Source organism: Dunckerocampus dactyliophorus, chromosome 6 (genome assembly GCF_027744805.1).
Source record: "Dunckerocampus dactyliophorus isolate RoL2022-P2 chromosome 6, RoL_Ddac_1.1, whole genome shotgun sequence".
Lineage (NCBI taxonomy): Eukaryota > Metazoa > Chordata > Actinopteri > Syngnathiformes > Syngnathidae > Dunckerocampus > Dunckerocampus dactyliophorus.
Window position 1 is genome coordinate 19,994,293 of NC_072824.1, and position 22,615 is coordinate 20,016,907.

General features: G+C 43.3%; 1 protein-coding gene across 3 annotated transcripts; it reads left to right on the forward strand.

Moving 5' to 3' along the window:
* Positions 1-5,450: 5,450 nt before the first annotated feature.
* On the forward strand, positions 5,451-11,938 carry LOC129182860 (endoplasmic reticulum resident protein 27). 3 transcript variants are annotated; one of them, XM_054779460.1, is made up of 8 exons: positions 6,700-6,962; positions 7,039-7,097; positions 7,345-7,430; positions 8,936-9,073; positions 9,147-9,263; positions 9,334-9,459; positions 10,013-10,210; positions 10,708-11,937. In XM_054779460.1, the coding sequence occupies exons 2-8, from the start codon at positions 7,079-7,081 to the stop codon at positions 10,747-10,749; spliced, it is 726 nt and encodes a 241-aa protein (XP_054635435.1). In that variant the 5' UTR covers positions 6,700-6,962; positions 7,039-7,078; the 3' UTR covers positions 10,750-11,937. The 3 variants fall into 3 exon arrangements, with proteins under 3 accessions (XP_054635436.1, XP_054635433.1, XP_054635435.1); XM_054779461.1 differs by lacking the exons at positions 6,700-6,962; positions 7,039-7,097 and adding an exon at positions 5,451-5,629 and having other exon boundaries at positions 10,088-10,210; positions 10,708-11,938; XM_054779458.1 differs by lacking the exons at positions 6,700-6,962; positions 7,039-7,097 and adding an exon at positions 5,451-5,629 and having other exon boundaries at positions 10,708-11,934.
* Positions 11,939-22,615: the final 10,677 nt, after the last annotated feature.

Sequence of the window (22,615 nt, forward strand, 5' to 3'; positions counted from 1 at the left end):
TTGCTGCACGCTGTCTGCTCAGAAATCCCAGAAAGTTCACTCAAAACATGCAAAGTCATCGTAAATGACGTGGTGTCCTTCAACGCAACTCCTCGTCACTCATGATAACGCCGTTGAAGTCTGATTCAAATATTCTGCGATTAAAGAAACCAGTGTTAGATATATCGATTTTCAGACACGTGTGCCATCTCTTAACTTGCTTTAAGTTTTCGGTTCAATTTGGCACTGCTAATACATCCAAATATATATAATCCTGCCCTGTCATTTATCTTTCTTTCAATAAAATACAGCAGCAATGGGTATATTTCAGACATAGTGTGACAAATCCAATTAAAAATGTTCATCATTTGACAGCCCTACTTGATATACATGTGCTGTGTGAACAACTACAGTAAGTGTATCGTGCGTGTGAAGGTGTCTAACGTGTCATGTTGGAGACAAAAAATGTGACCCATATTTACTGTAACACTCTCACACAACAGCAGCGTCTATGTTTACCACAGATGAACTGTAAATAAACGCTGATTTAAAGCCAGCTATTTGTGGATGTGCTGGTACAAAAGAGATTAGGGCACTCAGCACAAGAGAGGTTGGTCCGCTGACAAATAATCTGTTTTGGTCTCGCAAAAGTGAAACAATCTTACTACTGCAGTGGCAAATGTGTGTTTTTTATATGGAACGAGGCACGCAGGAAAAGAGGTGTTTTTTTATGTCCTACCGTGTTTTCATTTTACTGCCATTTCACTCTTTTATTGACAGTATTTGTTGTAACATAATTACCATTCACTGTGATTGTTTATGTTTGAATTGTTTTAGTCACAGATATTCACATAAAGACACTTATAAAGACTTTATTGTGTTGTTTTCCCCCCCAAGCCTCATAAAAGGAGAGCAAGGGCAGTTAAAGCGGATGGGAACAGATGTATACCAGGGAAAATACTACAAAAATGAATAATAGTAAAGACATGAAATCACAACTCTGTATTGAACATAAAATGAAAATATATATTGCCAATAACACGTTCTTTTCTTCCATTGGGTGTATTCTATTTGACCCTCCAGTGCCACAGTGTACTGTATGTGTCAGTGCACATGTGATACACACATGACATTCTTGAGTGGCAAACACATATAGTACTGCATACACTGTACACTGAGTACTCCCCACACCAACACTCTAACATATATTTAAATGTATGTATAGTTTCTTTTAAGGGGGGGATTTTTTAGTGTGGTTGCCACAGATCACACATAAATCAGTTCTATTGTTCTTAAGTTCACATTCTTTTGATGCTTTTTTTTTGACAGTTGAGAATGTTAATTACACTTCAGCAAATACCTTTTTATCACACTTCTTCATGATTAACTTATTTTACTCTTGTATGGCAATGATTAAGGGTTTTATGACAGTCACACTTTTCTTATAGGCATTTTTTTTTCCAATATTGAGACAAAGCTATCGTTTCTGGGTTGTTTTTTTGCCAGAATGTATTTTTCTTGTTGTGTATTACAAACGAGCAGTGCACATTGCATAAGTGAAACGCGTACCGCATCAAGAGCAGGGTCTCAGGATTACCAACACATGGCATGAGGTCAAGCGAGTTATAGGTTGTGTAAGGGATCTTTGTGAAATAGCTGCAGAGTTGAGAGCTGAGAGTAATCCAGCAAGCTGAGGTTTACCTGCATTACATCACGACCTTCTTTCACCCCTAAACTCTCTTCAAAGAAGCATCAAGTTGTCAGCTTGATCTGCTGGAGCGTCTCATGCAAACTGATAAGTTCACAGTACTTATTATGTTTCAAGTAATCTGTTGGTTACATCCTGTCTGCCGAGACCTTAAATCAGGTGGGTCCAAACTTTTTCTACCGAGGGCCGCACACTGAAAAATCAAAGGATTTTTTAAAACCAACCCAATGAGATATGTAAAGATTTTTTTCATATCTACAGAAGAAATAGCCTGCATCTCGGCTTTGTATGACGGGCGACAAAGCGTACTGTATGATTAATGTGAACTTTATTATGGTAGCATTATAACTTGTAACCGAACTAGTTTCCTAAAATTGCAACTTTATTCTTTGTTTGTTTGTTTCTCATATTATGACTATTTAAAAAATGACATATTTTAAGCTTTAATATTTCAGCTTATCTTTATTCTTGTAAAATTACTGTTCTTTTTACCATTTTGCTTTTGTTTTTTTTTTTTGTTTAACTGTATTTTTAGAATGTGCTGAAAAAAACCAGCTGTAACCGTTAATTTGCCCCTTGGCCGCACGTGGGACACCTTTGCTTTAAATGAACTTCATCAGCAAGCGTTTAGCCAGCAATTATTGACTGTGCTTTAGCAATACAACACATATTATAATGTGTGCACAATTCTACAAAATGAATGGAAACCAACAGCACCAAGTGTGTAGGAAGAAATAGACGAAAAATGCAGATGATCACCAAATCTATCATGTCATTTGTGTCATTTTTAATGATTAAAGATGATTTTTTTCTGTATTTTTTTGGGGGGGGGCTGTGCGCTATCTGTCTGTTTCTGTCCAACATCAAGCATGTATGTTAAAATTTGGATTTTTTTCCTTCGTTGTCCAAAAAAAAGTTTTTTTGTCTTTAGTTATGTGTATTATTTACTTAGTATTTTACCTAAATTCATGTGTACTCTGTAAAACCATTTGCATATCAGTATGTGGAGTAGAATTATGAAATGGACTGAGTGAAGAACTCATACAATGTCTTTATGTCAGCCAGTTTAGCAAACAGTGCAATCAGATGGTGTAAGGCAGTGATCCCCAACCCCCGGCCATGGCCCGGTACTGGGCTGTGGGTCATTTGGTACCGGGCCGCACAGAAAGAAAAAATAATTTCCATTATTTATTTTTTTTAGTAGTACAGTAGTACAGTAGACTACTACTGTATTTTTACCATTTTTTTTCACCTCATATTTGGTGTCAAATGCTGGTACTATGTGGGAATGCATGAAGGTAAGTTTTGATGACTTATTGAGTGCTAATGCGCACATTTGTCTCAAGTTAATTCATGCTAGCACACTGCCTGTTATCACACATGTCACACATGTATATGTAATAATCTCTCTGGAAAAACTCCAGGCTTGAACTGGTGGATGGTGGGTCGGCATTCATTTTGTGCTTTTAATTTGATGTTATTCATGTCTTAGTTTTACACAATACATAATAAATAAGGTAAATTAGGTCGCTATAATGTTCAAGCCAGATCCGCCACTGACCATTGGTAACAATGCAAACTGAAGATACAGGATCAGCTCTTGTAGTTACGTCTCTGTGCAGGAATTGTGTCCCCCATGTGGACAACCAACCAAAATGCAACCAGAAGGTCTTCTTCAGAAGGCCATTACTAGGTTTCATCCCCGCCTGCTAGAAGCTTATGATGGATAAGTACAAGCACTATTAGATTACTTTGACGTGCCCTTGTAATTTAACTCACACAACATTATGGGGATTTACAGCAGCCTTATTTTAACCCACACAGCTTTTTTCAGATTTTTCACATTTTCTGGTCATTATTTTAGTAAATATTTTTAATTTTTAAGTTCAATTAAATGAAAAAAAAAGTTACACTTTTGTTTATCATAACATACAGTATATCATGCACATGAACACTTCAGTAAGTATAACAATATCGGGCCCTTACTTTGATAACGTGCAGTTAATTTTAAAAAATTAAACCCATTTTTCAAAGGAAAACTGCACTTTTTGGGAATTTTGCCCATCATCCACTATGCTTATGTGAAACATGAGCACACGTGTTAACCAAGCGACAGTCACATTGTTATTAATATTATTATTAACATTGTTAAGCTACGTTAATGGCGTAGTGACACCTCGCCACATCACACCAACTAGTTACTAGCCGGCTAGCGACTAGCTTCACCTCACACCCGCTCACAGTGCCTCAAGCCACTACCAAAAGGTAACTTTACATATTGGAGCTGACGCCACTGCTGCTAATTAGTTAATGCTAGGTGTAGCGTTCGCTTCTATGTCGCTATGTGAAATCAATGCGCCCAGGAAGGAAGTTCCAGTAATGATTAAAAATGATCAAAATACAGCAAAATACTGTAAGTATTACATGTACCCGTTACTACATGAATGTACCCCTTACTACATGGTTACAGCATGTACTGTATATAAAATAGGGCTGTCAAAAATAACGAATTTATTTCATTAAGTACGTTAAATGTTTTAGTGTAATTAACGCATGCACACCAGAGCAAGCGCGCCTCTCAGTGGAGCGTCCCCACACAGTCCCACAGAGTCTGATGCTCTTTTCTAACTTCATTCTGACCTGGACACATCAACAGCAGTACAATTCCAACACCATATACTGTCTACACCTGTATACTGTATCTCCAACTCACACACGTCTTCGTCCTTTCATCTTTCTCATTACAAGAACGCGAGATGCATTCAGGGACATTCCGAACATCACAAAAAAAGGGTTCATAATGCGTGTGTGTGTGTGTGTGTGTGTGTGTGTAAATAAACAGGAATATCAAGAAAAACATGAAAAAACATTGTATCGCTCACTTCATAACTCTTAATTCGGATGTACAATTTGCTACATTAAAGTATGCTGGAAAAAACACTGAAAACAAGTACATTAACCTTAAATTACGTGATGTCTTTGAACGCAACTCCTCATTGCTCATAATAACACGGTTTAAAGTGTGATTCAAATGTTCTGCTACTATTGAAGAGACTATTTTTAGACAAATAGATTTTTAGACTTGTGTGGTATCTACAGTATTAGCTTGATTGGCATATTCAGTTCATTTGGTGCTGTTAGTACATACAAATATGTATATATCACCTGTACTGTCATTTATCTTTGTTAATTAAGTCCAGTAAAAGTGGGAATATTTCAGACATAGTTGCTAATGGTGATTAATCATGACTAATTCATTTTAAAACTATGATTAATCTGATTAAAATGTTTAATCATTTGACAACCCTCATATAAAACCATAAAACCTTGTCTGAGGTTTCTGGAGGTGTTTTAATAGCGGTCTCTGTAGGCGGCATAGATGTATCCCATTACTTGCAGTAATGACTTGCCTCTTTTTAGCCTGACAATATTTCTTTGCACCACGGTTGCACCACAGGAGGCAGTTATGTTATTACACCAGCACCCCTTCCCTCCCAACTCTCCCAGCTGGGGGCATCTGTTGGGGAGGTTTAGAGGGAGGGGGCTGGTGGTGGAAATTCTGGTGGAAAGACTACAATTTACATTATTTAACCTAATTTCCCCTTATATTCGGGAACATTTCCGTTATTTCCAAATGTAAATGTTGACAGGCATGGAAAAAAAAAACGCACACACCCCTGTCCTCTGTCCCGAGGCGACACGTCATCTGATGTCCTGGCAGTCAAACTTATCAAGAACAACTGTCTGGTTCCCAAGAAACCTCTTATCACAACTGCCTCCGCTACTACTATTACCATCACCGCTAGCAGTAGTAGCAACCACAAAAGCTGCAAACATTTTAGTCGACTCGTTCTATCAAAGCAGTGGAAACTCCAGTGAAAAAAATGCTAATTGGACTTTTCTTCTTTGTCCTGGTGTCATCCGTCATTGCCAATGAGAAAGGTAACTAAACTGATGCAACACATGTACTGTATCCCAAGATCATGACTGCTTTTCACGCTTTACAACTCATGTTTGACATTTGCAGAGCAAGGGTTTAAATGTTACATACCGACCCGCTGACACAAAAACAAATGAAAGACCAGGCCAGTAGTTGGTGCTCCATGGTAAAGAAACACATGCACTTAACTGCTTGCTTACCCAAAACCGTGTTTTGAATCATTTTTAGGCCAGACGTGTCCAATGAAGGACTTTGATAATCACCTTTTGTTTATAAAATGTTGTTGAATATATGCAGCCTTTGCTATGCTAACTTTTTTTCTGTAACATTTTTTTCTTTTAGGTGCAGGCCTAATCCTCTTTTGTAATGTTTTGATGTGGGTTTTCTTTAATTTATTTTTACACGCCAACAAAAAATTACATGTGGGCCGCGAATGGTCCCCGGGCCACACTTTGGACACCCCATGTTTTAGGCATACAGTACTGTATATACGTTTAGGAATTGGGCATATGTAAGTCAAGTGACTCCATTGGACTCAGTAGAGGTGCTAGTCCGCCATTTTTGTCCTCCCACCACCCACTCCTTTTTTTTACTTCGGACTCTAGGACGTCTACGATTTGTCCTTGGGGGGAGTTACTGTTTATTTTCCATTTTTCATGCATTAGTTCCGGTTTTGGCCTCTTATTTTGTATTGCTTCCTGTTTTGCCATCGTCTGTGTTCGGTGTGCTTTACTTTTCCCTTAATCACTCGCACCTGCTGCTATTTGAGTTTCCCTTCTATTTAGTTCAGCCGCGTGTATTGGGTCTCGTCTTTGCACTGAGGGGTGGTCGCCAGCATTATCATCATGCCACACCGTGACACTCGCTATGATAAAGCTGGACATACTATGTGTTTGTTAAACAACTTAGACACAAGAGAGCAAAGTTGTTAAATGACACTTTAAAAAAAGAATTAGTACTATGTCAGTATGTTAGCAGGTACCCAATGAACGTGATAGCCACTTGTAGCTTCCCTGTCGGACAAACACGAGCTCCGAACCAACTGCATTGCTTGTTTGTTTTAAAGACAAAATGTCAATGTAGTAAAAAAAAAACAAAAAAAGTCACATTTGGAGTCTCGGAGGCTAGGCGGATAACTGTAGCTAGCTAGCTTGTGCCAATGGGAGGCTGAGTAACAGCCAGGCAAAGTGTCCAAACAAAGATGCTAGAAACGTTGAATGGAATTGAATTTGATAGGTGAGTGATCTGACATGCTGGCTTTGATTAGCTTAGCCTGTGACAAAGGTGTTGCCAGTGGACTGTTGACATTTTACAGACTACGTTTTGATTCTCACGGTAAGTGCGTCCTTTGTTAGCTCAATACAAGGCGCATACTTTTATTTCTAATTACGAGATGATTCCGTTTTTCAAGGGATGGTTGGCAACGCTAATCATGAACGTCCCATTTTTGCATGGTAGCATTTACCTTAGGTAAGTACAACTTCCTCAATTTAAGTTAATTCTATCATGTGAGTTTATATCTGCTATATAGTGTTCCTTTTGTTTGTATTTTTTTTTTATCAAAGTCTTGGTTCTCTCCGGACGTCTTGGACACCCAGCTACGTAAATAGATATTTAAAAACAGGCTTAGAGTATTGATAAGGGCTATGTGGAGCATAAGACACACATTATGTTGCCAAAATGTCTTATGCAACGCTGTTGATGTGCTTTTTCTCAGATGGGACGCTACCCAGACTGAATGACAGCAAAGCTGCAGAAGCCTTCATCAAGTCTGCTGAAGTGGTGGTCATTGGATTCCTGGAGGTCAGAAAAATCACTTCAATGAAAGCCATGAGGACTTTTTCGTGACTTCATGTATTACTCTTCCGTACCACAAACCAGACATAAAAGAGCCAAATTAGGAGACGATGCGGAGGTCCCACCATTCACATCTTGGTGATGCTGTCCCAAATATGCCTTGATATAACTGTCCCTGCCACACCTGTGGCATGGTTGCTGTAGTGAGGGCAATGGTTTTCTGACATATCGCTCAGCCTTTGGCTGTCCTCTCAGTGCGGGGGAAGACGCTTGGCCTCTTGACAAGAAGTACATTTGAAGGCTTGTGGGCGCAGCTCTGTTCGTCTCCGGTTAACATGAGAATAACAAAACAGCTCATAGCGCGTTCTAAACAGTTCTTTTTTTCAGGCCAGAGCCATCTAGTTTTTCATACCTGAAAGTTTCGACTGCTCACTTGCAGTCTTCTTCATCACGTGACCACTCTGAAAAACTGCCCAACTCTGGTCTGAAAAAAGAACAGTTTAGAACGTATTCATGATAGGCTAAATGAACCTCATTGGATTAGCTCATAGTGCACTGATTTTTACTGGCCAGTGACAGATTTAAGAAATGAATTGTGTGTGTAAATGTGTGTAACAGTGTCCCACAAATAGCCAGCATTTACAGTCTGTGCTCATTCCTGCATTTTTTCCACCTCACTTGCGCTCTTTTACGACCACGTCCACTCTTCCAATTGCATTTTTCTTTTTGGTTTTGAGGAGGAAAGGAAGCCACACAGACTCTTGATGTGCTTCAAATGTTTAAATATGTCCCAAAATTCTCTCATCGCCCATTCCTTTTACATTCAGAGTGTGGGAATGAAAACAGAATTCCAGAAGGATTTAGCAAAAAAAAAAAAAAGCCCTGTATATGTGGACTTGTACATACTCTTTTTTTATACAGTTTTTAATGAATAACAATAATGATTAATACATCTCAGCATATCATAGCAATCCCCAGATCATAATAACTAAGAAGCTAATAGATACCGATAGTTGTAATAATCACATTTAATGTAATTTCTCAAAGTCCTGCTGACATTAAACTTTATTTTACATGCTAAAATACTTAAAATGCTTTTCTTTTGAGTATTGCATTAATTTACTTGTTTGCACATCAAAGGAGATCATAGCAACCCTTGGATACATGTGCTTTATTTTCATCTACCTATTTTGTACATTGCATCATTTTAAATATACATTTACTGTAGTTTATTTTATGCATTCCTTTTTTAAATACTATGCAGTAGAATGTTTTTGCTTGGTGTAACCAGTCTTTTTATTGTGCATGTGTCAAATGTCTTACATTTGCAAAGGCATTACTGTGACTCCTTGTAGCTTTTACACAGCAGAACAGTGTTAACCAGTGAATACAACATTGTTTGACATTTTTTCTACACATGCTTGCTGTCAGTGGAATGTGCATTAACATCTTTATTGCGTTGCACTTGTTTGTATACAGAAATAACAGGTAACTATTGCATTGCGTTGTAGGGAGCGGAGAGTCACGGCTACAAAGAACTTGTGGCAGCTGCAAAGCGGGTCGATTCCGTCCCTGTGGCCATTAGTGGCGTGAAAGAGGTGTGGGCCGACTATGGCATCAAATCAGACACCATCACTCTCTTCAGAAAGGTAGCCTCATAGATGCATGTGTCTTATATGTTTGGATATTTTTACAATGCTGAAGTGTGTGCTTCGTGTCCAGGCAGATAACCATCAAGAGAACCTTGTCGTTCCTGAGGCCAAGAAGCTGGAAACTGACGGTCTTGTCAACTTCTTCATTGTAAACGAGGTCCGATACGTGACAGAATACAGTCAAGTGGTGGGTTCACTGAGATTTACAATCTTGAAAATGTGTGCTTACTCCTCCTTAACTAAGTCTCTATCGGTAGACAGCCGTGGGCATCTTCAACTCAGAGGTGAAGACGCACCTCCTGCTCTTTGCCAACAGGGGAAGCAAAGAATATGCTGAGCTGAAGGAGCAGCTAGCGGCTTTGGCTCCAGAGTTCACAGGCCAGGTGAGAAGCTCTAAGGCTGACCTCTGAATGGTTTATATTATAAACAATTCCTGTACAAAATAGGGGTAAAACCGTCACCATCCTAATGCCTTCATTATCTTTAAAGGCAGTGTTCTTTGTTGTTTTTTTACGTAACCTTTGTTAGCTATTGTAGAAGTGTTAAAAGACATTCTCAACCTTTCATGACGTGATGTTGGTGTAACCGTCATACAAGTGGAAAAAGAAGTTAACCACTGTGTCTTTTTGATGACAGCCTTTTGGTACTGAGCAGGCAGGATGCAGACGTGTTTACCCCTTTCCTAGTTTGCCATAAGTTCAGTTTCTGGTTCATCACTGGTATCCATCTGTGGTGGCGTCACAAAAAGACACACAAAAAAGCTCAAGAAAAAGCAAAACACTCTTGGAATCAATGACTTTACATGCACACTGAGCTGAGGTCTGACAGGGCTCAAGTTTAGAGGCGTATTTAATAACAAGAAAATAGGCGCTTTCTTTCTATTACCCAGTCACAACCACAAACGCATACTGACAAACTAACTAACCTGTTTTTAAGTTCTTATTTGTGCTCATCAATGGAGCCGTCACGTCCAACTTGCGGTCACTGGGATACTTTGGTCTCACGCCTAAGGACCTCCCACGTGTCGGCATCTACGACGGTGACTCTGACATGAAGTGGCTCCTGCCAGAGGGATCCATTTCTACTGAGCGTGTGCGAGAGTTCTGCCAGTCCTTCTTGCGAGGGGAGCTGAAGGTGAGCAGCCATTGAACTACTGTATGTCAACAGTTGCTGGTTAAAGGTTAGCATGTCTTACCAGTGGTGTGGTACTCTGCTTATAGTATACCCTTAACACTTTTTGCGTCTTTTAAAGCTTGGGACCATACCTTTACCTGTTTGGCTCTGGAATTGGTACACTATGTGGGCAAAAGCATTGAGAAACATCTCTTAATCAATCAATCAGGATTGGACTACACCCCGAGCTGCAAGCTGCTATTGCTGCAAAGGGAAAATTAACTCCATATTTTCCAATTTCCCTTCCTGTATGGGGTAATAGCCTAGCATCAAAATACTTTTGTCCAAAAAGTAGCACCAAAAGTTAAGTCGTTAGTGCAAAAAATTAATCCAAATGTAAATATTTCTGACAATGTACCATTTAAAGTTATAAAAAAACATCAAAACTGCCCTAATGAATTGTGGGTAATGCAGGCTCCTCACTGTGGAGTAAAAGGAACATTTGCTGTCTTTTTCAGGATGTGACACAAGCTGGAGCAGAAGGCAAAACGGAGCTATAAGACTGATATAAGATGTGTAAATGGTTTAACTGTTGTTCTAAAGTAAATAAAAACAAACAGTGAAAGTTCACCGCGTTCTCTTCCAGAGGAAACCTTCGCTGCATCCTCAGCTGCATGCCTGCCCATCGTGTGTCTTGTCGTGTTTTGTCTGTTTATACGAGCCTGAGTCCGTCTGCGGCCTGTTTCGCTGACCGCACGACGGAGGCCACAAGCTGCAGAAAAGGCTGGCACGGTTTTTCAGTCTGCCCGCAAATGTCATAGTCACAACCACAACACAACCACTTCAGGGAGAGTGACACACAGCAGAGCAGGAAGACACTCAGGGCACTCTGGACAGCGGTCAAAGGTCATCACCCACCCGAGCCAGTTGGATTGTTGAGCTTCGTTGTTGTTGGGCTGGTGGGAACATTATCAGCTCTGTTGTAGAGTTCTGATCATGCCCAGTATGTGTTCCAGTGGGTCGTGAGAGTCAAAAAGTAGGTATGGGTCAGTGTGTGTCCAGAAAACACACCTGCCATGTTCCCACAACCCTCAGGCCAAAGAAGTGGCGGTGGCAACATTGTTATTCCGCATGTAAAAGGTCTATCTGAGAAACTCGGAAGAAGTTTTAACTAACACAAATATTGGTGCACTTCAAACATGGTAACACTTTAAGAAAAAGGCTCGTACACCCCAAAGACAGGACGCCCCATACCCAGAAAAACAATCTGGTGTATGCTGTCCAGTGCAGTGAGGAATGCACAGGACAAAAATGTACATATTGTGGACAGAGAAGACAGATGGTCTGAAAGAGGAGTGAGGGAATCCATCTACGTCAAGGTCGGAAAACCATCTCTGCACAGAGGGGGAGATCTGAGACACCAGCTCTCCCCCACACACAATGCCATCCTTTCATCCCTTCCTAAAAGATTCAATCATTTAGCCTCTAACAAATAAACACAAGACATACACTTTTGGTTTCAGGTGGGTCCATGACTGTTTGTTACTAGTGAATGGAATGCCAGTGAGGGCGACTCCACCTAAATGACTGTCGTTGGCTGGCAAACGCCTCTTCTGTTCTATCCTTTCTTTTTTCACCACAGAAGAGTAGAGGTGTCACGAGACACCCACTTCACAAGATGAGCCGATGCACGAGTTTGGGTCCACGAGAAGAAGACGCGTTGAGACTAACATTCATTTCAAGAAAAGTACAATGAAAAAAATATGACTGGACAGACTTTTTTTATTTAACCGAGTCACAAAACAAAGCAGGTGCGTTTTGAAATGCTTACTGTCTCACAAATTGATGCGAAAATTATATTATTGTCAACATTTTTGAAACCAAAAACAACACTGTTATGATTATATATAATAAAATTCTATCATAATAATGCGATATTTCCTTTACTATGTCATCTTTCATATTGTAAAGTTGAGGAATTGGACACAGGCAATTCGTACTGTCTGTCAAATGTTTGCAGCATTTCTTGAAATGCTGGCTTTTACATAGGGGTGTCTGCATTAATAGTTCCAGCTTGTTCCAGTTCACTGCTTTTATCTTATCTACTTGTCTTTTGTCTATGTATGTCAGGGCTGTCCAGTGGTCCTTTGATATTTATAATAAAAAATATACAGTGTATATACAATTTTTAAAAATTATACATATATTTAAAGACAAATCTTTGTATTTTTTTAGTTGTTAGTATCAACATTTTAGCTTTTATTAGTTACATTGTGCTTTTCACATGCGGCACACTTGAGACACCCATGCATGTTTTGCCAGGAAGGCGAGGTGCTGTCAGGCGATGGAGGAGTGTATCCAAGCTCTGCCTTCTTGGGTCTGTCTCTGGTCAGGGACTGGGTTGCATTGTGGAGGGGTTTATGCAGCTTTCATCCCTGCATTGCATGGTGAGCAATCAGAGGTGGCATTCCCGCTCGCCTGCGCTAAATTGTCAGCCCAGATGTCTTCTACATACTGTATGTGGTGTGTTATGAAGTGGCGTTATGGTTCTCACAGTACCGTTATTAATGAAGCAAGACACCCACTTAACCCTTTATCTTCCAATTCATCATCATTGATACGTCTGACTTTCATTTTTGCTACAAACTTGGAGCATTAGTAACTAACTTTTTCTAATTGCACACCCCAGGGGCATTTTCCACTGTATTTGGATTATATTATTATTATTTATATTTCTTAATAAAGACAAAAGAAATTCTCTCAAAATGAGCTCCACATTGGCTACAGACAGTGACAGTGAAAACATTTGTGTTTATCCCAGAATCTTTTACTCAAGCAAAGAAGGGAATGTCAAAGCCCAGACGGAGATCAACATAATTGTTGGTGTTGTCCGTCCAAACCGATGCATCCGACGGGATTGGGAAACCCCGACAGGTGGCATCTAGACATTGTGGGGAAAAGTGACATAACTAACAAGGAATTTTGTTTTTTATGTCATAAAGAGGCAAATATGTTATTGGAATATTTAACTTTTAAGAATGATAGGTACAATATATGCATCAATCTATCTACAGTATATCTGTGAATGTCATAGTAATTTGGAGCCTTTCATGATTTCAATGATGAACGTTTCTTTTTCCAGGGTGTAATCATTTGGTTGACGTATGAGTGGGTGTGTATGTGTAAGTTGGATCCTGTGTAAAGTGGATGATGCCTCCCGGACGCCTCCCTGGTGAGGTGTTCCGGGCATGCCCAGCCGGGAAAAGGCCCGGGGTAGACCTAGGACACGCTGCAGAGATTCTGTCTCACAGCTGGCCTGGAACTGGAAGAGCTGAGATTGCTGCCCCCACAACCCGGACCCAGTAATAAGCGGAAGAAAATGCATGGATGGATGAAAATTGGAGAAAATTCCAAATTCATTTCAATTTTTAGTGTTCATAATCAATTGTAAACACTAGAAGATGGTCACTGATATCATTCATTAGCAGACCACTTGTGTTATTATCAAAATCATTAGTGAATATATTATGAATTAACGTGGCACGGTGATCTGTTATTCTTCTTGGTCTGGTGATTTTAGGTTATAAAACTGTACATTGGTAAGTACACTTAAAACTAGTTAAGTAGACTTAACCGACCGTTAACTTTAACGGCACTGTTGTCCAAAACTCGGTTAACTTTAACCGGCTGTTAACTTGTTAAAGTTAACCGACCTACGGATGGAGATGGAGTTGCCCGCTAACACTGCAGTCATGAAGCCATACTGTCATGTCTCCTTACGTGCATTGCTGATGTGTGGGTTATGCATTACTTCACACTTTACTGTACATTGCAGCTTTTCGGCATGACAAATTATTTATATTTGCAAGACAGAAAAACCCGCTTTTAACTGCTTAGATTTTTAAGGGAAACTATTTTATTGAATCGTGTTAAGCTTGCAAATTCTATCTTAGTCATGTTTAAGAACATTTATTTCGTTTCACTATCAATTTTTGCGCTAAGCCGAAAGTGAACAAAATGAGGAATTGTGGGATATATTGGCGCTGACCAGTGACGTCAACCACACGGTTAACTTTGACGGTGCTGTCAGTGCACAATCCGTCCCGGAAACGCAATCGGTCCTACGCGTGCGCGAGACCTACGCCACTAACTCCTTTAGCAAATTTTTACGTGTGGTAGTTATTTATTAAATGTATGAACATAAATGGTCAATAACCATACTTCATACATGTCATATATTGGGGTGTTGTTTTATTAGCGATTATCAAAAGAGTTCGATGTTTCTATCATCTTAGGACCGCCACCAAGACGGACCTACGTAAAAAGCTATGCAATGCAAGTAGCGCAGACGTAAACGTCATAACCGGTTAAGTAAAACACACATAAATAAACAGAATAAAACACATAAAATGCAGTTATATTTGATTTTAAACAATCAAAAGCAGAGTGCAATGATGGATTCAGCTAGAGTTTTTTTTTTCTGGAGAAATACCATCCATCCAAGCATATCTTCCTAGCAAATGCTTTTGTTTGTATTTTTTCAGTAGCAAAAAAAAAACTTAATATGGAACTACAAAAAGAGGGCGTATAAATGATCGACTTGCACCATGGATATAATATAAGATAAAAAGAATGATTATGCATTATGTTAGTAAAGTTTTTGGGTGTATCTGTGGGGGAGTGATGCATATTGCTGCCGTAAAATAGATCGACGGATGGCATACATTACACATGACTAACATGTGACTGCCGAAAAATAGCCCCACCGGATGTTCTGCACATGTGTAGAACCAATTGCGTTTCCGGGACGGATTGCGCAGTGACAGGTGCCGTTAACTAACGACGTGAATAACCATGTTTTGAACAACGCATATTTAACGGTTGATTAGCTGGTTAGGAGTTAACCAGTGGTTAAAATAACTGAGCTTTGAACAACCGGGCCCAGATGTAATGTAAATAGCATGTGCTGTATCTGAAAGTATAATTTTCCAATTTTAAGTTTTATTAAATTGTATTAAACTACGGTTAATTGATGTTACTATACATTGCATGCAGTTAATCAAGATTTTATGAAGGTAGCCTGGACCAGATTGAGTCACTTTACATCATTTCTTATGGGACCATTTATCTGGAAATTAGAACAACTTGGAAGACAACCAGCATCACAATATTTGATGATTAGATTCCACTGCAATATGAATTGCAGAGCACTAAAAATGTAATTAGGTCATTAAGAACTTTATAAAAGAAGAGGTTTGGTTATTTTGTCAGGTTGGCATTGTAGTCGTATGTGTAAAAAGCGAAGAAAACTCCATTTACTGAAATTGTGAAGTAAGAACAGTTTGGTTAATTGGCGACTCTAAATTGTCCATAGGTATGAATGTGAAAGTGAATGGTTGTTTGTCTATATGTGCCCTGCGATTGGCTGGTGACCAGTCCAGGGTGTACCCCGCCTGTCACCCGAAGTCAGCTGGGATAGGCTCCAGCATACCCGAGACCCTAGTAAGGATTAGCGGCATGGAAGATGGATGGATGGTGAAATAAGAACACTGCTGGAAAAAGTGTCGTTTCAGCAACTTAAAAAAACAAACGAAAATCGAGCACTCGGAAAAGTTGGGTTTTTTGCCATCTTTGAGTCCTGCGGGGACCCCCAATTAATGTTTGGGGGGTTTGGCCCACCTCCCGGGCTGGAAAAGTGTCGTTTCAGCAACTTCAAAAAATGAGATTCCGCGACAATGCCGGCACTGTCGAAACGGGGGAAAATCGACTCCACGGAAAAGTTGGGTTTTTTGCCATCTTTGAGTCCTGCCGGGACCCCCGATGAATGTTTGGGGGGTTTGGCCCACCTCCCGGGCCGGAAAAGTGGCGTTTCAGCAGCTTGAAAAAATGCGATTTCACGACAGTGCGGGCACTGAAAAAACAGACGAAAATCGACCCCTCGGAAAAGTTGGGTTTTTTGCCATCTTTGAGTCCTGCCGGGACCCCCGATGAATGTTTGGGGGGTTTGGCCCACCTCCCGGGCCGGAAAAGTGGTGTTTCAGCAGCTTGAAAAAATGCGATTTTGCGACAGTGTCGGTCGGCACTGAAAAAACGGGGGAAAATCGACCCCTCGGGAAAGTTGTTTTTTTTGCCATCTTTGAGTCCCGCCGGGACCCCCGATGAATGTTTGGGGGGTTTGGCCCACCTCCCTTGCCGGAAAAGTGGCGTTTCAGCAGCTTGAAAAAATGTGATTTCGCGACAGTGCCGTCACTGAAAAAACGGGGGAAAATCGACCGCTCGGAAAAGTTGTTTTTTTTGCCATCTTTGTGTCCTACCGGGACCCCCGATGAATGTTTGGGGGGTTTGGCCCACCTCCCTTGCCGGAAAAGTGGCGTTTCAGCAGCTTGAAAAAATGCGATTTCGCGACAGTGTCGGCACTGAAAAAACGGGGGAAAATCGACCCCTCGGAAAAGGTTTTTTTTTTGCCATCTTTGAGTCCCGCCGGGACCCCCGATGAATGTTTAGGGGGTTTGGACCACATCCCGGGTCGGAAAAGTGGCGTTTCAGCAGCTTGAAAAAATGCGATTTCGCGACAGTGTCGAAACGGGGGAAAATTGACCCCTCGGAAAAGTTGGGTTTTTTGCCATTTTTGAGTCCCGCCGGGACCCCCGATGAATGTTTGGGGGGTTTGGCCCACCTCCCTTGCCGGAAAAGTGGCGTTTCAGCAGCTTGAAAAAATGCGATTTCGCGACAGTGTCGGCACTGAAAAAACGGGGGAAAATCGACCCCTCGGAAAAGTTGTTTTTTTTGCCATCTTTGAGTCCTGCCGGGACCCTCGATGGATGTTTGGGGGGTTTGGCCCACCTCCCGGGCCGGAAAAGTTGTGTTTCAGCAGCTTGAAAAAATGCGATTTCGCGACAGTGCCGTCACTGAAAAAACGGGCGAAAATCGACCCCTCGGAAAAGTTGGGTTTTTTGCCATTTTTGAGTCCCGCCGGGACCCCCGATGAATGTTTGGGGGGTTTGGCCCACCTCCCTTGCCGGAAAAGTGGCGTTTCAGCAGCTTGAAAAAATGCGATTTCGCGACAGTGTCGGCACTGAAAAAACGGGGGAAAATCGACCCCTCGGAAAAGTTGGGTTTTTTGCCATCTTTGAGTTCTGCCGAGACCCCTGATGAATGTTTGGGGGGTTTGGCCCACCTCCCGGGCCGGAAAAGTGCCGTTTCAGCAGCTTGAAAAAATGTGATTTCGTGACAGTGTCGGCACTGAAAAAACAGGGGAAAATCGACCCCTCGGAAAAGTTGGGTTGTTTGCCATCTTTGAGTCCTGCCGGGACCCCCGATGAATGTTTGGGGGGTTTGGCCCACCTCCCGGGCCGGAAAGGTGGCGTATCAGTAGCTTGAATGAATGCGATTTTGCGACAGTGCCGGCACTGTCGAAACAGGCGAAAATCGACCCCTCGGAAAAGTTGGGTTTTTTGCCATCTTGGAGTCCCGCCCGGACCCCCGATGAATGTTTGGGGGCTTTGGACCACCTCCCGGGACGGAAAAGTGGCGTTTTAGAAACTTGAAAAAATGCGATTTCTCGACAGTGCCGTCACTGAAAAAACGGACGAAAATCGACCCCTCGGAAAAGTTGTGTTTTTTGCCATCTTTGAGTTCTGCCGAGACCCCCGATGAATGTTTGGGGGGTTTGGCCCACCTCCCGGGCCGGAAAAGTGTCGTTTCAGCAGCTTGAAAAAATGCGATTTCACGACAGTGTCGGCACTGAAAAAACGGGGGAAAATCGACCCCTCCGAAAAGGTTTTTTTTTTTGCCATCTTTGAGTCCTGCCAGGACCCCCGATGAATGTTTGGGGGGTTTGACCCACCTCCCGGACCGGAAAAGTGGCGTTTGAAGAGCTTGAAAAAATGCGATTTCGCGACGGTGTCGGCACTGAAAAAATGGGGGAAAATCGACCCCTCGGAAAAGTTGGGTTTTTTGCCATCTTTGAGTCCCGCCGGGACCCCCGATGAATGTTTGGGGGGTTTGGCCCACCTCCCTTGCCGGAAAAGTGGCGTTTCAGCAGCTTGAAAAAATGCGATTTCGCGACAGTGTCGGCACTAAAGAAAAGGGGGAAAATCGACCCCTCGGAAAAGTTGGGTTTTTTGCCATCTTTGAGTTCTGCCGAGACCCCCGATGAATGTTTGGGGGGTTTGGCCCACCTCCCGGGCCGGAAAAGTGTCGTTTCAGCAGCTTGAAAAAATGCGATTTCGCGACAGTGTCGGCACTGAAAAAACGGGGGAAAATCGACCCCTCGGAAAAGGTTTTTTTTTTGCCATCTTTGAGTCCTGCCGGGACCCCCGATGAATGTTTGGGGGGTTTGACCCACCTCCCGGGCCGGAAAAGTGACGTTTCAGCAGTTTGAAAAAATGCAATTTCGCGACAGTGTCGGCACTGAAAAAACGGGGGAAAATCGACCTCTCGGAAAAGTTGGGTTTTTTGCCATCTTGGAGTCCCGCCAGGACCCCCGATGAATGTTTGGGGAGTTTGACCCACCTCCCGGGCCGGAAAAGTGGCGTTTCAGCAGCTTGAAAAAATGCGATTTCGCGACAGTGTCGGCACTGAAAAAACGGGAGAAAATCGACCCCTCGGAAAAGTTGTTTTTTTTGCCATCTTTGAGTCCTGTCGGGACCTCCGATGAATGTTTGGGGAGTTTGACCCACCTCCCAGGCCGGAAAAGTGGCGTTTCAGCAGCTTGAAAAAATGCGATTTCGCGACAGTGCCGGCACTGTCGAAACGGGGGAAAATCGACCTCTCGGAAAAGTTGGGTTTTTTGCCATCTTGGAGTCCCGCCGGGACCCCCGATGAATGTTTGGGGAGTTTGACCCACCTCCCGGGCCGGAAAAGTGGCGTTTCAGCAGCTTGAAAAAATGCGATTTCGCGACAGTGTCGGCACTGAAAAAACGGGGGAAAATCGACCCCTCGGAAAAGTTGGGTGTTTCGCCATCTTTGAGTCCCGCCGGGACCCCCGATGAATGTTTGGGGGGTTTGGCCCACCTCCCTTGCCGGAAAAGTGGCGTTTCAGCAGCTTGAATAAATGCGATTTTGCGACTGTCGAAACGGGGGAAAATCGACCTCTCGGAAAAGTTGGGTTTTTTGCCATCTTTGAGTCCCGCCGGGACCCCCGATGAATGTTTGGGGGCTTTGGCCCACCTCCCTGGCCGGAAAAGTGGCGTTTTAGCAGCTTGAAAAAATGCGATTTCTCGACAGTGCCGTCACTGAAAAAATGGGGGAAAATCGACCCCTCGTAAAAGTTTTTTTTTTTGCCATTTTTGAGTCCTGCCGGGACCCCCGATGAATGTTTGGGGGGTTTGACCCACCTCCCGGGCCGGAAAAGTGGCGTTTCAAGAAATTGAAAAAATGCGATTTTGCGACAGTGTCGGCACTGAAAAAACTGGGGAAAATCGACCCCTCGGAAAAGTTGGGTGTTTTGCCATCTTTGAGTCCCGCCGGGACCCCCGATTAATGTTTGGGGGGTTTGGCCCACCTCCCTTGCCGGAAAAGTGGCGTTTCAGCAGCTTGAATAAATGCGATTTTGCGACTGTCGAAACAGGCGAAAATCGACCCCTCGGAAAAGTTGGGTTTTTTGCCATCTTGGAGTCCCGCCGGGACCCCCGATGAATGTTTAGGGGGTTTGGACCACATCCCGGGTCGAAAAAGTGCCGTTTCCGCAGCTTGAAAAAATGCGATTTCGCGACAGTGCCGGCACTGAAAAAACGGGGGAAAATCGACCTCTCGGAAAAGTTGGGTTTTTTGCCATCTTGGAGTCCTGCCGGGACCCCCGATGAATGTTTGGGGGGTTTGGCCCACCTCCCGGGCCGGAAAGGTGGCGTATCAGCAGCTTGAAAAAATGCGATTTTGCGACAGTGCCGGCACTGTCGAAAAAGGCGAAAATCGACCCCTCTGAAAAGTTGGGTTTTTTGCCATCTTGGAGTCCCGCCGGGACCCCCGATGAATGTTTGGGGGATTTGGACCACATCCCGGGCCAGAAAAGTGCCGTTTCAGCAGCTTGAAAAAATGCAATTTCGCGACAGTGTCTGCACTGAAAAAATGGGGGAAAATCGACCCCTCGGAAAAGTTGGGTTTTTTGCCATCTTTGAGTCCCGCCGGGACCCCCGATGAATGTTTGGGGGCTTTGGCCCACCTCCCGGGCGGGAAAAGTGGCGTTTTAGCAGCTTGAAAAAATGCGATTTCTCGACAGTGCCGTCACTGAAAAAACGGGCGAAAATCGACCCCTCGGAAAAGTTGGGTTTTTTGCCATCTTTGAGTTCTGCCGAGACCCCCGATGAATGTTTGGGTGGTTTGGCCCACCTCCCGGGCCGGAAAAGTGTCGTTTCAGCAACTTGAAAAAATGCGATTTTGCGACAGTGCCGGCACTGAAAAAAACGGGGAAAATCGACCCCTCGGAAAAGTGGTTTTTTTTGCCATCTTTGAGTCTTGCCGGGACCCCCGATAAATGTTTGGGGGGTTTGGACCACCTCCCGGGCCGGAAAAGTGACGTTTCAGCAGTTTGAAAAAATGCGATTTCGCGACAGTGTTTCAGTGCCGGCACTGAAAAAACGGGTGAAAATCGACCCCTCGGAAAAGTTGGGTTTTTTGCCATCTTGGAGTCCCGCCGGGACCCCCGATGAATGTTTGGGGGGTTTGGACCACCTCCCGGGCCGGAAAAGTGCCGTTTCAGCAGCTTGAAAAAATGCGATTTCGCGACAGTGTCTACACTGAAAAAACGGGGGAAAATCGACCCCTCGGAAAAGTTGGGTTTTTTGCCATTTTTGAGTCCCGCCGGGTCCCCCGATGAATGTTTGGGGGCTTTGGCCCACCTCCCGGGCCGGAAAAGTGGCGTTTTAGCAGCTTGAAAAAATGCGATTTCTCGACAGTGCCGTCACTGAAAAAACGGGCGAAAATCGACCCCTCGGAAAAGTTGGGTTTTTTGCCATCTTTGAGTTCTGCCGAGACCCCCGATGAATGTTTGGGTGGTTTGGCCCACCTCCCGGGCCGGAAAAGTGTCGTTTCAGCAGTTTGAAAAAATGCGATTTCGCGACAGTGTCGGCACTGAAAAAACGGGGGAAAATCGACCCCTCAGAAAAGGGTTTTTTTTGCCATCTTGGAGTCCCACCGGGACCCCCGATGAATGTTTAGGGGGTTTGGACCACATCCCGGGTCGAAAATGTGCCGTTTCAGCAGTTTGAAAAAATGCGATTTCGCGACAGTGTCGGCACTGAAATAAACGGGGAGAAATTGACCCCTCGGAAAAGTTGGGTTTTTTACCATCTTTGAGTCCTCCCGGGATCCCCGATGAATGTTTGGGGGGTTTGGCCCACCTCCCGGGCCGGAAAAGTGGCGTTTCAGGAGCTTGAAAAAATGCGATTTCGCGACAGTGCCGGCACTGTCGAAACGGGGAAAATCGACCCCTCGGAAAAGTTGTTTTTTTTGCCATCTTTGAGTCCTGCCGGGACCCCCGATGAATGTTTGGGGGCTTTGGCCCACCTCCCGGCCCGGAAAAGTGTCGTTTCAGCAGCTTGAAAAAATGCGATTTCGCGACAGTGCCGGCACTGAAAAAACGGGCGAAAATCGACCCCTCGGAAAAGTTCATTTTTTTGCCATCTTTGAGTTCTGCCGAGACCCCCGATGAATGTTTGGGGGGTTTGGCCCACCTCTCGGACCGGACAAGTGGTGTTTCAGCAGCTTGAAAAAATGCGATTTCGCGACAATGTCGGCAATGAAAAAATGAGGGAAAATCGACCCCTCGTAAAAGTTTTTTTTTTTGCCATCTTTGAGTCCTGCCGGGACCCCCGATGAATGTTTGGGGGGTTTGACCCACCTCCCTTGCCGGAAAAGTGGCGATTCAGCAGCTTGAAAAAATGCGATTTCGCGACAGTGCCGTCACTGTCGAAACAGGCGAAAATCGACCCCTCGGAAAAGTTGGGTTTTTTGCCATCTTTGAGTCCTGCCGGGACCCCCGATGAATGTTTGGGGGGTTTGGCCCACCTCCCGGGCCGGAAAAGTGCCGTTTCAGCAGCTTGAAAAAATGTGATTTCGCGACAGTGCCGGCACTGAAAAAACGGGGGAAAATCGACCCCTCGGAAAAGTTGTTTTTTGTCCATCTTTGTGTCCTGTCGGGACCCCTGATGAATGTTTTGGGGGTTTGACCCACCTCCCAGGTTGGAAAAGTGTTGTTTCAGCAACTTGAAGAAATGCGCTTTCGCGACAATGCCGGCACTGAAAAAAACGAACAAAAATCGAACCCTCGGAAAAGTTGGGTTTTTTGCCATCTTTGAGTCCTGACAGGACCCCCGATGAATGGGGGGTTTGGCCCACCTCCCGGGCTGGAAAAGTCTTGTTTCAGCAACTTGAAAAAATGCAATTTTGTGACAATGCCGGCACTGAAAAAACGGGCGAAAATTGACA

What these genes read in the sequence shown, in the direction of transcription:
- LOC129182860 (XM_054779458.1), top strand. Translation starts at nt 5,572, where the DNA reads ATGCTAATTGGACTTTTCTTCTTTGTCCTGGTGTCATCCGTCATTGCC. An exon ending in CCATCACTCTCTTCAGAAAG is followed by an intron (nt 9,074 to 9,146) that starts GTAGCCTCATAG and finishes CTTCGTGTCCAG; the next exon opens with GCAGATAACCATCAAGAGAA. An exon ending in TGACAGAATACAGTCAAGTG is followed by an intron (nt 9,264 to 9,333) that starts GTGGGTTCACTG and finishes CTCTATCGGTAG; the next exon opens with ACAGCCGTGGGCATCTTCAA.